Source organism: Aquarana catesbeiana, linkage group LG02 (assembly GCF_042186555.1).
Source record: "Aquarana catesbeiana isolate 2022-GZ linkage group LG02, ASM4218655v1, whole genome shotgun sequence".
NCBI lineage: Eukaryota > Metazoa > Chordata > Amphibia > Anura > Ranidae > Aquarana > Aquarana catesbeiana.
Window position 1 is genome coordinate 329,199,108 of NC_133325.1, and position 17,732 is coordinate 329,216,839.

The window sequence follows — 17,732 nt, forward strand, 5'->3', positions numbered from 1 at the left end:
CCGGCAGGTCCGGTAAGCGGCAGAGTCGACTGGAGCGTGGCGGGGGGGGAACCTCTCCCGCCACAGATAAAAGTGATCTTGTGGCGAAGCAGCCGCAGAGACCACTTTTATCCTAAAGAGGACCGCCCACCGTTGCAGAGAATACCAGGGTTATGGCAGCTATCTACGGAAGCTAAATTACTGACCTACACCTACAGCGGTTTGTGGTAAGTGGTTAAAAGTACTTTGTATATACTTTTACCAGTGTAGTTCAGCGTCATTATATAATGGGTGTGGTGGTGATCAAGCATTTTACTGAATAAAATGGATTCATTCAGTTTGTTTTGTTGTTAGCTGTGATTGGCCACAGCTGATCACATGGCACAGATGGGCCGTGATTGGCCCAGTCTGTACCATGTGATCACTGTGACCAATCACAACTAGCAACACAATTATATACAATGGGTGGCTTGAAAGGAAGCCATCCAAGTTTACAACTGTCATGTGACCTGTTGTGATTGGTTACAGCTGCTAGCATGTGACCACTGTAACCAATCAAAACAGGTCACATGACAGTTGTAAACTTGGATGGCTTCCTTTCAAGCGGTGACAGGTCATGTCATGGCCACGATTTGGGAGGACATCATATGACCCTCACCAGGATCCACAAGAGGTTTGTGCAGGCGTCATCTGCCCATAGGCCGGGAGGGAACAGGTTAATAGACTGATGTATGATTTCCAAAAAACTGCAACTATTCAAAGTTTAATGATTACAGGCTTCTTGGAACAGATGCAAACATTCAAGCTGCTTTGCTTGAACTTCATATTTCTTTTTAGTCTATGTTCTGTTACTAAATTATCAATTTTCTTATTTGTTAAAAATAATAGTGTTGTGCAAATTAATGCTCAGTAATGTGTGTTTCACTCATTAGTGCCCATTTTTACACGTTCACTCAGTTCTCCACACTTGTCAGTCACTGGAGTCACATCTAGTTAGCCTTCTCATCAACATTAATACATAGTTACAAAGAAAAAAAAGAAAATGGCAGAGGCTGGAGGCTGCAAAAGTCAGTGAAAGAGAAGCCTGTATGTCAGAGGGTAATAGTGAACTGTCCTAGAATCCGATTCCCAGTAGGCTGTTTTTTTTCTTTCTAAGTTTAGCTCTTTCAATACATTTCAGCAAAATAAAATACAGTGTAAGATAAGTAGAATGCAATTTTCTAATTTGGTCAAAAAACTATAGCCTCCCTTTAAACACATGGCACAACACTGTCACCCACTGCTAGGCAAGATCACAAATTAAATATTCAGGCTTTCATAACCCCTTGTCATTCATGGATTTGCTACTAGGCATTGTGTACAAGATTAGGTATTATTCAAACAGTAGGCAAGAGGCTAGCCTGCAGACCCCTCCAAAAGCCTCTGTCCCAGGTAAGTCTGTCACATACTGTATAAAGCAAAGATGGAATTATAGTCCCCAAGACACTACTGTGCGTAACTAGCTTAAAGGACATGTGCACTCTTCGTACGTATCCTTATATTTACCTTTTTTCTGATACAACAGTAAACCATGATCAATCAGTTTAAAAAAATGCCCAGCGTTTCTATCCTCCAAAATGTTTGGTTATTTAAGAGAAACAGAATTATCAAAGACCCATTGATTACTGAGCCTCATAATTACACTCTTATCGGTTTCCAATAAACAGATGACAAGCAGTTACTGATTCCATAGCTCAAGTGCTAATATGTTCAGTACTGCGCAGAAACAAATGTGAAGCACTATTTGTATCTAAAATTGCAAAATTACTATAAGAAAAAAAAATAACCTTTTTTAAAGAATGCTATTTTGTGGTATCCGCAAACCCTTGTGAAAAAAATGCACTCGTTTAAATATGTTTCTGTGTGTGGCTAGACTTGCCCATGAACATATCAATGTCAGGTAGGTCCAAGCAAGGGAAAAAAAAAAAGTACAACTCCCATGGGACAATATAAGATTATACTCTAAAACAGCCTATTTCAAACAGGGTGCCCAGGTACCCTGGGGTGCCTTGAGGTTTCTTCAGGGGTGCCTTGGCAAAATGCCTAAAAATTTAGCAAAAATTGTATACAAGCCAGTGTGTGGATGTAGGCCGTTTTTTAGTTACACTAAGTCACAGGTTTTCATTGTGCACCGTTACAACCTTCTAGCTGCCCCCTCTCTATCAGCGGTGGGGTCACATGGAGAAACATTGGAATACTAGTCAGTACCAGTTTGCAAAAGTGTATTTGCTTTGGAAGAAAAATCACCTCTAACGTTGGGTGTCATACCTGGACTTGTGGATGTTGCTGCATTATGTAAAACTATTTGAATAGTTTTTACATTTTGGAATGTAGTGCCTCGAGATGGTCCATAATTTTTTAAAAGGGTGCCTAAAACTATGTAAAGTCATAAGAAAAGAAGGTAAAAGGGGAGATATGTAGGAAACCTTAAATACATTAAGGCTGGATTCACACTTATATGAACTGGATGTGGTTTACCGCATCCATCTCGCATGACAGGAGAGTGTGCCTGGCTCACAATGGAGCCGTTTCACACACCTCCAGGGCGTCTGCAGTCAGCATTTGGAAAGGGTCCTGTGCATCTTTTGTTCCAATTCAGGTGTGAATTCAGGCAAAAATTTGGACTTGATTTGAAACTGAATCGGTGAACAGGGACGCACTGGATCCCCTACTGTGAGCCACGGCATGTGTGAACCCAGCCTAAGGGTGCAAATAAGGTTCAGCTGAGCAACATTTTCAATACAAAGCAAAGATCAAGAACACTGGGACATGACCTCAAACTAGCAAGAAGAAAATTCAAAACAAAGAAAGTATTTTACTGAAAGAGTTGCTGATGATTGGAATAGACTTCCAACAGGGGTAGTGAGTTAGTCAACAGTAAGTGGAATTAAACATGCTTGGGACAAACATAAATCTATACTTAAAATGGGGCAGACTCAATAAACCACTTGGTCTTTTTTCTCTTATTGCTACTTTGCTTCTATGTAGTGGAAGACACAGGCATAAAAACAAAACTTCCAAGAGTATCACATTTGCCTTCTGCTATTGCTGTGGGGACTAAACCCACTGATCCTATTTGTGGCCTCATCTAAATTGCTGGGAGCTGTGTAAAAAAAAAAAAATCTTCTTCTACCACACATGACCATTCATAGACAGAGAAGATTGGCTCCAGCTTATTGGTGCACTGTCAAAATACTAATATATATATATATATATATATAGTCCAACATAAGGTCTTCTTTTGCTTTCAAGAAAGCCTGAATTTTTGTTTTTGAAAATTAGGAATTTTGATTCATGCGATTGAATAGCATCACCCCACCAATTTGAAACAGTACTTGACAGAATGGACATGTGGATTCATGATGTGTACACAAACAACTGACCTTAACATCTGTATGTTGCAGCCAAAATTAAAAGACAAGCCAACAGGATGTTTCAATCAATTGTCTGGTTCTGAAGATTAGAGTGTAGTATATATTGGAACCTTGCATTGTCTTTTATTGGCGTAGCACTTACTATTTAAGCTTTGACAAGCTGCACATTCAGTGATGCTCTTTTGTACACCAGTGATGCAATGAGTGGTTATTTAACCACTTGACCACTGGGCACTTAAACCCCCTTCCTAACCAGACCAATTTTCAGCTTTTGGTGCTCTCACATTTTGAATGACAATTACTCAGTCATGCAACACTGTATCTATGTGAAATTTTTGTCCTTTTTTTCACACAAATAGAGCTTTCTTTTGGTGGTATTTAATCACCGCTGGGTTTTTTATTTTTTGCGCCGTAAAAGAAAAAAGACCGAAAAATCTGTAAAAAAATTAATTTTCTTCATTTCTGTTATAATATTTTGCAAATTAGTAATTTTTCTTCATATATTTTGGCCAAAATTTATACCGCTACATATCTTTGGTAAAAATAACCCAAATCGGTGGATATTATTTGGTCTTTTTGAAAGTTATAGAGTCCAAAAGCTATGGTGCGAATATCTGAAAATTGATCACACCTGAAGTACTGACGGCCTATCTAATTTCTTGAGACCCTAACATGCCAGAAAAGTACAAATACCCCCACAAATGACCCCTTTTTGGAAAGAAGACATTCCAAGGTATTTAGAAAGATGCATGGTGAGTTTTTTGAAGTTGTCATTTTTTCCCACAATTCTTTGCAAAATCAAAGTTTTTTTTTTACTTTTTTTTTTCCCACAAAATTGTCATATTAGCAGGGTATTTCTCACACACCGCATGTGCATACCACAAATTACACCCCAAAACACATTCTGCTATTACTCCCGAGTATGGCAATACCACATGTGTGAGACTTTTACACAGCGTGGCCACATACAGAGGCCCAACATGCAGGGGAGCACCTTCAGGCGTTCTGGAGCACCCAACTCAATTCTGACATTTCTCTCCTACATGTAAAAATCATCATTTATTAGCTAGAAAATTACATAGAACCCCAAAACATTATATATGTTTTTTTAGCAAAGACCCTAGAGAATACAATGGCGGTCGTTGCAAATTTTTATCTCGCACGGTATTTGCGCAGCAATTTTTTTAACGCGTTTTTTTTTTGGAAAAAAAACTGTTTTGTGCTTTACAAAAACCAAAACAGTAAAGTTAGCCCAATGTTTTTGCATAATGTGAAAGATGAAGTTACGCTGAGTAAATAGATACCCAACATGTCACCTTTCAAAATTGCACGCGCTTGTGGAATGGCGCCAAACTTTGCTACTCAAAAATCCCCATAGGCGACGCTTTAAAATTTTTTACTGGTTACATGTTTTGAGTTACAGAGGAGGTCTAGGGCCAAAATTATTGCTCTCGCTCTACCGATCGCAGCGATACCTCCCATGTGTGGTTTGAACACCGTTTTCATATGTGGGCGGGACTTACGTATGCGTTCGCTTCTGCATGCGAGCACACAGGGACAGGGGCGCTTTAAAAAAAAAAAATTTTTTTTATTGTTCATTTTACTTTATTTATTTTAGTTTGATGCTTTTTTCCAAAAAAAAAAATTTTGACCACTTTTATTCCTATTACAAGGAATGTAAACATCCTTGTAATAGGAATATGGCATGACAGGTCCTCTTTACAGTGAGATATGGGGTCAATAAGACCCCACATCTCACCTCTAGGCTGGGAAGCCTGAAATTAAAAAAAAAAAAAAAAAAAAAAAAACGATCCTGGCTTCGATCGTAGCGGTGAGTCGGTAGAAGCGCGGGAGGGGGGGACATCCCCTCTCGCCTCCCGTAAGAACGATCAAGCAGTGGAACAGCTGCTGAAAAAGCTGATATCTGATATGATGCTGCAGGCATCATTCAGATATCCCCGCACAAAGTCAAGGATGTTGTATGACGGCCGGCGGGCGGGAAGTGGTTAAAACGCATTTTTTTTTTTTTTTTTAACACAAAGTTGTCCATTTATACAATATTTCTACCACATAACATGTACATACCAAAAATGACACCCCGAAATAGATTCTCCTACTCCTCCTGAGTATGGCGATACCACATGTGTGAGACTTCCACAGCCTGGCCACATACAGAGGCCGAGTACAGCCGAGCATGGCTCAGCATGGCTGGGTATGGCGGGGTATGGCTGGGTATGGCGGGGTATTGCGGAGTATGGCGGGGTATTGCGGAGTATGGCGGGGTATTGCGGAGTATGGCGGGGTAAGGCGGAGTATGGCGGGGTATGGCGGAGTATGGCGGGGTATGGCAGGGTAATGCGAGGCTTTGCAGAGTATTGTGGGGGTATTCCAGGGTACTGCGAGGCTTTGCAGAGTATTGTGGGGGTATTCCAGGGTACTGCGAGGCTTTGCAGAGTATTGTGGGGGTATTCTAGGGTACTGCGAGGCTTTGCAGAGTATTGTGGGGGTATTCCAGGGTAATGTGGGGCTTTGCAGAGTATTGCACAGCATTGCAGAGTAGTGCAGGCATTGCAGATTAGTGCAGGGCAATAGGGATGGCTGAGCATGGATGGATGGATGGCTGGATGTCTCTGTGCAGCGCTGTGGGCACTACACATCCAGCCCACAGCGCTGCAGCCAGCCATCCATCCCCCTCTCCGCTCACAGTGTACCGATCGGTACACAGGAGGGGAGGAGAGGAACCGGCGTCATCAGATGACGCCGGTCTGTTTACATGTGATCGCACCGTCATTTGACGGCGTGATCACATGGTAAACGGCCGCGATCAGCGGCCATTTACCGGGATCCGTGATGCGGTCACGGATGTGCTCCCAGAGTTAAGCAACCGCCCTGCAGCCGTCATTCGGCTATGGGCCGGTTGTTAAGTGGTTAATTAGTTGAGGACTTCCAGTCTGTCCATTCTCTTACTGACTGCTCATAGCAACGTTTCCCTGAAGTTTTCTATTTTTTGCACTATAGAAATGGTTGTGAATTAAAACTCCAGGAGTTGATCATGGTTGATCAGCAACTGAACCTCCTAATGTTGTATGGATATTTGAGGTGCTGTAACATGATTTGCTGCTTGGCTTTTGTGTCCACAAGCAAGAGTACCTAAGATAGTGGTCACCAAGTGTAGATGCTAAATATGCCTACATTTTTAAATTGCATCTCTTTGCGATGTGCAGTTATTTTAATTTTGCTTGTACTACAAGCCTGTCACTCATTTGCTGCAAAATGATCAGCTTTAGGATGATGCGCTTAATTTTGTTTCTAGGTTTTGATATAAGCAATCACAGATTAGGTCAGAGCTAACAATTCAAAGTATTGTTAAGTACAGTAGCGCATGCTTTACGATACAAAAGAACTGATATGACTATCATAACATCAATATAGCATTTGGCTGCATAGAAAGCTATCTTATTGGAGACTGAATAACCCACTGATACTGAGCTTTAGAAGCATTATTTGTTTCTGGCTTGTAGCAGCCCAGAAAATCTAGTGACTTGCAGATTAACAGTAATTAATTTATCACCGATTTTAAAAAGACAAAACCGGTTTTGATATAAACGAATAACCTTACACTGTTGCAGAACACAAATGAATGCATGTGCAACAAAGCATACACAGAAATTAGGAGATCAAATATTTAGACAAGAGCTCATCTTTTATCTTCACTTAGATTAGAAGTCGATGGTTTGCATAATGCCTGGGATATTATCGGAGATGACTTTGCATGCTTATTTTTCAATATCTAAATACATCCCATGTTGCCATAGAAATAATGATTGTGGCTATTGATTATAGAATGCTGCCACAGGGAATTTCAGAATGAAGCTCTGCAGTCAGGCCGTGATTGTTTGCTTAGGTAAGACTCTTTGCAATCAGAAAGCGAGTTATTATGCTGCTAGGTTTTTAACATGTTATCTCCAATAAGAATTTCTAATTCATATTTATAATCTGCCTGAGAAAGTATCTGGAACACAGATTTAAAGCCCATCTCCAGCTAAAGGATGCTCCTTTGCAGTGAGGCTGCTGCCAAACTGCAAGAGTTAAATGCTCATTTAGGTCTAAGGGACTGGGAAAGCAATTTTACTTAACCGATCACCCACAGCACCGGAACTCTCCTCTATGCTCTGGTAGTGGACTATCCCCCCCAGTGTCCTCATGTTCAATGCAAGGGTAGGGCGTAGGGAAGAAGAGGCTGCAGGGACCAGTCTTGGAGCTTGCGGGAGAGGAGGATCTTGCAGTTAAAAATGCTATTTGTGGCCCCCTAGACCTAAATGAGCATTTAACCCCTGCAGGATGAGCGCAGCACTTTCTCTTTCCTTGGACTTAAGCTTTAATAACAGTATTTCACATGACAATACAAAATTTAAGTCTATCTTTATTTTTTAGTTTATTTTTTCAAAACAAGTATTTGTAGGAAATAAACACTGTTAATGTATACGTAAACACAATTACTAAAACTTCATATACGTTACATGTTAATGTAATTATAAAAGTAGTTTTACATCTTTTTTTATATCTGCAACTTGACAAAAAGAAAAAAAAATCTTGTTTATCCTGCATTGAAAATTCCTTCCTATTACAGTCTGAAAATGCTCTGTACCTGTCCCAGAGTTATGCTCTTGTGTTGGCTTCTGATGGTAACTATAAATGGCTGTGCAAAAGACTCTATGCAGACATAGTCCACTTTTGTCTACGGGGATCATTTTAGATGTCTTGTCTCCAGCCTGGTTGATTCACATCACTGGATTGCAAGCCAAACATTCCAGCGCAGTGAGAGGTGCAATTCACCGATTCACATTGCACAGCAGCCAATCGAACGTAATGAAATATCACTGTATGACATTTCAATAAAGTTTTTTTTTTTAACAAAAATAAACTGTGTGATGCACTGATCACTGCTGTCATCTGACCGCACACCAGCTGTTTTGTAGCCGCTGCCCATATAGCCTAATGGCAATCTCCATTATTCTCTTGTGACAAGTTACCTTTACAACTACTTTACCGCTTTATAGGTTCCTTCTCCATGGAACGATTTAAGATTTCAGGACATGTCATCTCATTAATACTGGTTTAGAAGTATTTACTGGGTTTGGCATAAATTAATGCTGAATAGATTTAATAATACAATTTTCAGTCTTAAAAAAAAAAAAAAAAAAGGAGACAGTGCAATGTAGAACATTAGACATTGCTCTCACTAATGAGCATACCCCAATTCAATACTAGACAGACCTTGCCCCGCCCTTTCAGCTATAGACACTGGGAAAATGTATTTCCAAAAAGGATCTTGAATCTGAGACGATTTCTGCATATCCTCTATTGAACAAGCAGCAGTGTTTGGCAGCATAGCAAAATATATTTGGTCTATCAGTTCGTTAAAGCTATTCAACCTCCAGATAAAAAGGATATACTTTAACATAAGAGCTGAAAAGTATCTGTTTTACCAAAATAATGGCAAGTATATTATTATTATACAGGATTTATATAGCGCGAACAGTTTGCGCAGCGCTTTACAACATGAGGGCAGACAGTACACTTACAATACAAATCAATATAGGGGGGATCAGAGGGCCCTGCTCGTTAGAGCTTACAATCTAGAAGGGAGGGTCAATTGGAACAAAAGGTAATAACTGTGGGGGCTGAGCTGATGGAGAAAACTAAAATACAGTTGTTAGGTGTGGGTAGGGTAGGCTTCTCTGAAGAGAAGGGTTTTCAGGGATCGTCTAAAAGCTAATAGAGTAGGAGGATAAGCGGACAGATTGGGGTAAGGCATTCCATAGGATTGGAGAGGCTTTGGAAAAGTCCTGGAGGCGAGCATAGGAGGAGGTGACGAGGGAGCTCGAGAGCAGAAGGTCTTGAGAGGAACGAAGAGAACGAGTAGGTTGGTATTTAGAGACTAGGCTAGTGATGTAGCTGGGGGCTAAATTGTGGATGGCTTTGTAAGTAGTTGTTAGTATTTTGAATTCAATTCGTTGGGTGAGCGGAAGCCAGTGGAGGGATTGACAGAGAGGGGTAGCAGACACAGAGCAATTGGTAAGGTGGATGAGTCTGGCAGAACCATTCATGATATATTGAAGAGGTGATAAACTATGTAGAGGTAAGCCAATCAGAAGGGAGTTGCAGTAGTCGAGGCGAGAGATGACCAGGGAGTGAATTATGAGCTTTGTTGTGTCATTGGTTAGAAAGGGGCATATTGTGGAGATGTTGCGGAGGTCGAGGCGGCAAGATTTGGACAGTGATTGGACGTGGTGCTTAAAGGAGAGTTCAGAGTCCAGCACTACACCTAGAACCTTGAAATGTGGGAATGGGTTTATAGTTGTACCATCGATTTTGACAGAGAGATCAGGGGAAGGGAAAAGGGCATATGGGAGAGGATTATAAGAATTATAAGTTTGGTTTTGGATAGATTGAGTTTGAGGAAGTGGTGTGACATCCAGACCGATATATCAGATAGTAAATTAGTGATACGTGGGGAGACAGAGGGGGTGAGCTGACAGGTAGAGAAATAGATTTGGGTGTCGTCAGCGTAGAGGTGCTATAGAGCTGACCCAGGGAAGTGGTGTAGACTGAAAATAGGAGAAGTCCAAGAACAGAACCTTGGGAGACCACAACAGAGAAAGGAAGAGGAGGAGGAGGAAGTAGAGTTGTAAGAGATGCTAAAGGTGCGGTTGGATAAGTAGGAAGAGAACCAGCGGAGAGTTGGTGAACCGTATCAAATCCATCAGAGAGGTCCAGGAGTAGGAGTACAGAATAGCGTTGATTGGTTTTGGCTGTTAGTGGATCGTTTGTTAGTTTTAGGAGAGCAGATTCTGTGGAGTGTTGAGGATGAAATCCAGACTGAAGGGGATCAAGAAGGCTATTATAAGCAAGGTGGACGCACAGTTGGTTGTAGACCAGACGTTCAAGAAGTTTGGATAGGAAGGGGAGCAAGGAGATGTAGGTTAAGATTGGATGGGTCCAGCGAGGGCTTTTTAAGTATGGGTCTGACAAGTGTATGTTTTAGAGAGTTGGGGAAGATGCCAGAAGAGAGGGAGAGATTGAAGATGTGGGTTAGAGAGTGTAGCATAGAGCCAGAGGGTGAAAGCAGCATTTGCGAGGGAACAGGATCCAGAGGGCAGGTGGTAAGGTGGATGTTAGCAAGTAGTTTAGCAACCTCGTCTATAGTGGTGGGGTTGAAAGAGGTAATGATTGTACCTGTGGGCAAAGTACGATATAAATGTATATAAATGTTTCCTGAACCCACCTGTCCTTTATTTCACAAAACAAAAACAAAAAAAGATCATTCTGAAAGGTTTGGGTTTCTACTGTACAATTATTCGTGGTGCCTTTGTTAGTGTTGCAGCTTGCGATTTGAAAACATCTAAGTATAACCTTTTTAAATTGGCTCTTAACCACTTGCTGACCGGGCCATAGCTGAATGACGGTTACAGTGCAGTCAGCTAATTCTGGGAGGGCATACAATGACATGTTTGTGTGAACCCGGTGCATCATGGATCGCGGTAAAGGGCCAATGACAGTGGCCATTTACCACATGATCGCTTTGCCCAATGACGGAGCGATCACTTGTCTACAAACCGGTGCATGTCCGGTTCAGCTCTCTCCTCACATGCTGTACATACCGATCAGTACAGCGTGCGAGGAGAGAAGGGAGACCACAGCAGCACTCCCCCCTGCCTCATCCATGCCTTATTCTAGCCCATCTGTGCCTCATTCAGGCTCATCTGTGCCTCATTTATGTCTCACCCGTGCCTCATCCATGCCCCACCCGTGCCTCATCAGTGCTCATCAGTGACACATCCATGCCACTACAGTGCTCATGAGTGCCTCACAAAAGTGTAAAAGGTAGTCAGGAAATTTGACTTGTATTGTATTGCATGAATTGTAATTATATGTCCCTAGAGCACCTGATGGTGCTCCCTGAGTGTTGGGCGTCTGTATGTGGCCAGGCTGTGTAAAGGTCTCACACATGTGGCATCTCTATACTCAGGAGGAGTAACAGAATGTATTTTGGGGTGTAATTTTTGCTATGTACATGCTATGTGTTAGAAATATCTTATAAAAGGAAAACATTGTGTAAAAAACAAAAAAAAAAACATTTTTTTCAAAAACTTGTGGAAAAAAATGACATTTTCAAAAGACTCATAATGCCTCCAAATATACGTTGGGTGTTTGCTTTCCAAAAGGGGGTCATTTTGTGGACGTGTTAATTGAACTAATGCTCTAGGGCCTTCAAAAGTGCGAGTGGTTGTCAGGAAATTTTATGTGTAATATATGCTCATAGAACACCTGGAGGTGCTACTTGCATGTTGGGCCTCTCTACGTGGCCAGGCTATGTAAAAGTCTCACACCTGGTATTGCCATATTCAGGAGGAGTAGAAGAATGTGTTTCGGGGTGTAGTTGCAAGTATGCCTACACAGTGTGTGAGAAATAACTTGGTATTACAATTATGTGAAAAAAAAATTCATTTTGCAAAGCAATGTGGGAAAAAAGTTACTTCAAAAACCTCACCATGCCTTACTAAATACCTTGGGATAGCTACTTTCCAAAAAAGGGATAATTTGGGGGGTATTTGTACTTTCTAGGCTTGTTAGCGTCTCAAGGAATGAGATAGGCCATCAATACATCAGGTGTGATCAATTTTCAATGACTGCCACTATAGCTTGTAGAATGTAGACTAACTTTCACGAAGACCAAATAATATATACTTATTTGGGTTATTTTTTACCAAAGATATGTATCAGTATAACCTTTTGGCCAAAATTTATAAAGAAAAATTATGAATTTCCAAAATGTTATAACCGAAAAGAAAAATTCATATTTTTTTAACAAAAATTAGTTTTTTTAATTTATAGCGCAAAAAATTAAAAACCCAGTGATGATTAAATACCACCAGAAGAAAGCTCTATTTGTGTGAAAAAAAGAACAAAAATTTCATATGGGTACAGTGTTGCATGAGTAATTGTCATTCAAAATGTGAGACTGCTGAAAGCTGAAAACTGGCCTGGTTAGGAAGGGGGTTTAAGTACCCAGTGGTTAAATTAACTCACACGAATCTGATGATACTGCAGTCATTAGGCTAATGATTTACAGTGTAAACAGGAATTCGCAAAATGCAAAGCAATGATGAAGGATGCCCACCATTGTCTCGCCAAGGCTCAGAACATCACACAGATGTATTAGTGTAAAATTTATAGCACGGTCATTGGCTGCCATGGCATGGGATGCCCATGCCTTCTATTTGGGCTTTTAGCTTTAGATGTTTGTCCACAAAGAGTTCTCAAGCGTAAAATAGTTTACTCCACACCCACACTGCCACCTCTTCTTGATGATTGCAGACTGGACAGATGCTAGAAACTAGACATGCGGTTACAAAGACTACATATGATGAATGCTAGATACACATGTATCCTTTAAAGTATCTATGGTCAAAATGTAAACCCATATTTATATGCACATTGTATTTCAATTATTTCTAGCCAACTTTTGTAAGCATATGTTGTGAAGATCACCACAAATTTACTTCCTTAAATTCTGTGGCATACATTCACTATGCCCTGTGAGTAGGCACTGCTGTGTCAAAGAATTCACAGAGCCTGCCTTCTGAACCACAAAGGTGCTGAGAAGAGACATTTCAGGAGGCAGAGTCCATACAGGCATCAACGTGTAGACAGCAAGGTACGATGGGATATTTAGGCCTTAGAAACTGAAAAAAAAAAAACAAACAGCAGAGAAGCTGCAAAGCATGCAGGGAATTTGGGAAATTGTGGAAAGAGAAGGCCAGCAAACAGACAGAACTCACAACATGAAAGGAAGCTTAATTAAAGATTAAAGATTAAACTGAATTGCCAAAAATAACTTTTTTTGTAAGAAATGCTTACAAAAACAAAAGTCTATGTTGTGACCATGGAACTCCTTTAATGTAGGTGAAAAAAAACACATCTGTGCAATAGTTGTGATTTAACTTTCTAGTATTTTAAGACCTGACCATGAGCAGGATGAGAAAAGCTAGCTATATGGACTTCTAGTGTAATGGATTGACCCTTTTTTTTTTTTTTAGCAGAAGTGGTGCATTTTAGGACATGAATATAAAGTGAACTGTAACAATACTAGTTGATCATTAACAAACAAGAACTGCTTTTGCATTCAACAGCAAGTACTGTGCTCTGCAGTTAAATTCCTTACCCATAGTTTCAGATGTTTGGCTGCCAACCACACGAAGCAGCATAGGCTGGTTACTCTCTGATCTCTGTAGTGAGGGAGTAGGAGAGGAAAAGGTTGTACCATTGACCTTTGCCTCGGCTTGCGGCTAAAAAGGCAAAACAGTACAATTAAAAAAAACTTTGTTTTTAAATACACATGTAATGTCAAATATGGCATTTGTCAAGAACATATAGCTTTAGGGCTCATTTAAGCCGGAGCAGAATTCTGTACAGCATTCAAGAGCTGTTTGTTTAGGTTTACGGAGCTGCATGCAGCCAGCTTGTGGAGAGACAGGGGCTGTATGGACTCGACCAAATATCTGAGCTTGACAGGTGTGTAGGGACGAGTGTGCAGCCCAAAATGCGCCCTGTGTGTGCCATTCACCCATCTCTGCACGCCTGTCAAACTTGTGTGGGTGTGTAGGTGAGTCTGTACAGCTGCTGCATCTCCACTGATTAAAACAGGTTTCCTCCACAAAGCTATCCACTACTCGGGAAACAAAAAATAATAATTTGCAGGATGTATGGGACTCTGTGTCCATGTTAGTGAGCCCTTAGTGAACATGCAAACCAAATTGTGACATTAGCCATTGTTTCTAACAGTCTCCACTGTCAAACGTCTGGCTTAATATGACAAAATTGTGAAAACTACAGTGGTTTCACAGATCAGTTTTCATCACTGTAATCACACTTCTTTATGAAGACTTCTAATTGGTTGCTGTAGCATAAAGCTACCTCATGTCCATTGAACTACATTTTACACACAAAACATGCATACATACCTAAATTCTGTCTTTATTTTAGCTTCCTGCAATATCCTGTGCAGCACTTTTCAGGCTGTGGGGGGAGAGTGGGTCAACGAAACAGGGTCCTAATTTTAGTTGCCTAGTGCTGCCAGGCAAACAGTGCCAACAAGCTTGCAAGAAGGGAAAGCACAGGAATGGCCTGATTGGCATGATGTTGGTGCTTCTTTGTAATGAAATTTCATTGGAGTAGGGGGAGAGATGGCAGAATCCAAATAATATGGAAAATAAAATGCGGGCAAGAAAAGGAGTGATCGACTTATATATTCCCCCTTACCTCTTTTTTTTTTGTTCTAGATAAAAATGTATTTGGGGGATTTAGTAGGCTCACTTATCCTTTCCTATTTGTGCTAAGCTGCCCCCACGCCCCTCCCCCCCCCTTACTATTCTCTCCATTATGGTGCGGGTTGGGGAAATGGGTGGGAGAACAAAAAATTTTAAGGACACAAGATACATGTTCACAGTAATATGGAATGATGGTTCATTAATTCACTGAATATAGAATGCCCACTAGGGACCAGAATGGGTGACAGGGAGGGCAGGTATAGGGGATGGATGGGTGTGACTATAAGGGAAGGGGTGGGAAAGGAGATGTATAGGAGGGAACAGGAAGAAGGCTGAAAGTTATTCTCCTTTTCTTCCTTGATATCACTATTGGATTGTTTTTTTTCTTCCTTTTCACACTATACACATGAAGTAAGGGGCTAGTGGGAGAGGACGGAGGGGGTAGAAGAAAAGGGGGAGAGTATAGGAGGGTAAGGACACAAGGGGAGAGTTCTAGGTGTAAAGGCCTGGCAGTCACAAGATTTTTTTTTTTGGTGAAGATTAGTTAGATCATATACATTCAGATTCAGGGAGACCACACCTCTCCTGTTGTCTCCCTTTTAGGGAATAAATACAGTTGCTATGATAATTGAACAGGGGCCTATGATACACACTTGTCTATATGTCTGGTAAAGTTTTTTTTTTTTTTCTATTGTGGCGTGAAGGAGTTTTAAATGTCCTTTTTTGATTTTTTTTCTGTAAAGTATTTATTTGTAAAATCATCTAAAATGAATAAAGAATTTAAAACCGGAAAAAAGCACACATCTTTTGCCAGGTGATACAGTTTACATACACAGCTAAAAATGAAGTACACCCCATAGAAATGTTCTTGTTCAGTAAATTTAAACATGTAAACATCAGATCATTATTTAAACAGTACCTACAGATAAAGGTGAGATAATGAACACAGCCTTGCATCAATAGATGCAAGGCTGCTTCCACACTGGGACGGGTGAGCGTTGACAGTAAAACGCAGCTATTGGGCCACTAGCGGGGTGCTTTTAACCCCTGCTAGTGGCCGAATAAAGGGTCAAATGCGCCCGTGTAACGCTACTACTGAATTGCTTTACAGCGGTGCTCATTCATTTCAATGGGCGGGAGCGGTGTATACACCGCTCCTTTACCGCCCCAAAGATGCTGCTTGCAGGACTTTTTTATAGTCCTGCCAGCGCAGCGCCCCAGCATGAAAGCACTCTGCCTTTCACACTGGGACTGCAGGGGAGGCATTTTTTTGGCGTCTTTACAGGCGCTATTTTTAGCCCGAAAGCGCCTGAAAAACACCTCAGTGTGAAAGGGGTCTAAAGATGTTACTCTGGAAATAAGTACACCCTTGGCACCAAAAGCTGGTATTGCCCCCTGCAGCAGAAATGACTTCTTTAGGTATTTTGTATAACTGCCCACCAGTCTCCAAAATGGACTGTGAAATTTCTGAACACTTCTCCATGCAAAATTTCAGTTGCATGAGGTCTGCGGGTTTCCATCTATTTCAAAATCACTCAACAAAATTTGGAACCAAGTCAGAGCTTTGACTAGGGCAGTCTATAAATCTCTATTTTTTCTATTTGAGCCATTCTTTGGTTGATTTGCTAGTATGTTTCATCATTATTGGATCATTATTGTGTTAATCCATTTCTGGTTCATCCTCAACTTAGGACAGATAGCCTCAAATTCTCATCGTGCACACTTTGACATGATACACAATGTATAGTTGACACAACGGCTTAGAGCTACCCAGGCCCTGAAGTAGCAACCCCAAACCATAAGATTCCCACCACTATGCTTTACATACTCTGTCTTTGAATAATCGGTCTTCAGCACAGTTTCAGAAGGCCCGGTCTTTGCATATACAGTGGATATAAAAAGTCTACACACCCCTGTTAAAATGTCAGGTTTCTGTGATAACTCAATTCAGAACTTTTTCCACCTTTTTTTCTTTTTTAACAAAAAAGTTTATTCAAATTTCAAACAGAACAGAAAAAAAAGAACAAGAATACAGTGGTACATTTTCATCAACAGTGCGTTTGATAAAAGATTACAGTAAATAGGTGTCAGGCTGGTGTACATGCAAAAAAAAATAAAAAAAAGGGGGGGAAGGAAGACTATTTCAAAGGGCACATAATTTCAGCCAGGTGTCAGAGAAGGAGGAGGTGGTGTTTCTCATGCTCCGGGGGGGCGGAAGGGGGCAGGTAAAGGGGGGGGGGGACAGAGGGAGCGTGGAGGGCAGGAGGGATCCAGAGGGGAAGTCCCGCTTCCATCTCAGCTGAGTTTTATCAACGGTGGGCATTATGTACATTGTTATCAGTATGCATTGTTTACCAAGTTATCCATCACCTATCCTCAGTGCTTCTTTGTTCCGAGTCCTATCCTAGGGACAACCGTTGTTTATGGACCCAAGCGGCCCATAGTTTGTCGAACTTTTTAGGGCAATTGCGTCCCATATATGTCAGTTTATACAGCGGCAATGCCTGATCTATCAGAGACAGCCACTGTCCGACCGTTGGGGGAAGGGGATTATTCCATAGTATCAGGATTGCTTTCCTGGCATAAAAAGCTGTATGAAATAAATATAAATTTTTTTGGACTGGGGGGCTCTAGTGTATCGCAGATACCCAGCAGTAAGAGTATTGGGTCGCAGGGGACCCTCAGTTTACCTATGGAGTTTATCACCGCCACCACTCCCGTCCAGAATGGCCTTAGCTGTGGACAGGACCACACTACATGAAAGAAGGTTCCAACCTCTGTGCTGCATCTATGACAGGTCGGTTGTCTATCAGGATATATCCTGGCCAGTCAGTCCGGGGAGTAGTAGACCCGATGAATAAACTTTAGTTGTGTAAGGCGGACCCTGGCCGAAATCATTAATGGGATATACTGCTGAATACCCTCCTCCCAGTAGTCATCAGCCAGCATCGGAATATCCGACTGCCACACTGAGAACAGCCGAGAGACCCCTGAGGTATCAAGTCTC

At 41.2% G+C, this 17,732-nt stretch overlaps 1 protein-coding gene across 3 annotated transcripts in view; it reads right to left on the reverse strand.

The window, feature by feature from the left end:
- Positions 1-17,732, reverse strand: part of DMD (dystrophin) — a 3,507,873-nt gene that overhangs the window by 25,710 nt on the left and 3,464,431 nt on the right. For all 3 annotated transcript variants that reach the window (XM_073614841.1, XM_073614839.1, XM_073614840.1), the window contains one exon: positions 13,621-13,744. In XM_073614841.1, coding sequence (XP_073470942.1) covers positions 13,621-13,744 — 124 coding nt within the window. The remainder of the gene's footprint in view (positions 1-13,620; positions 13,745-17,732) is intronic.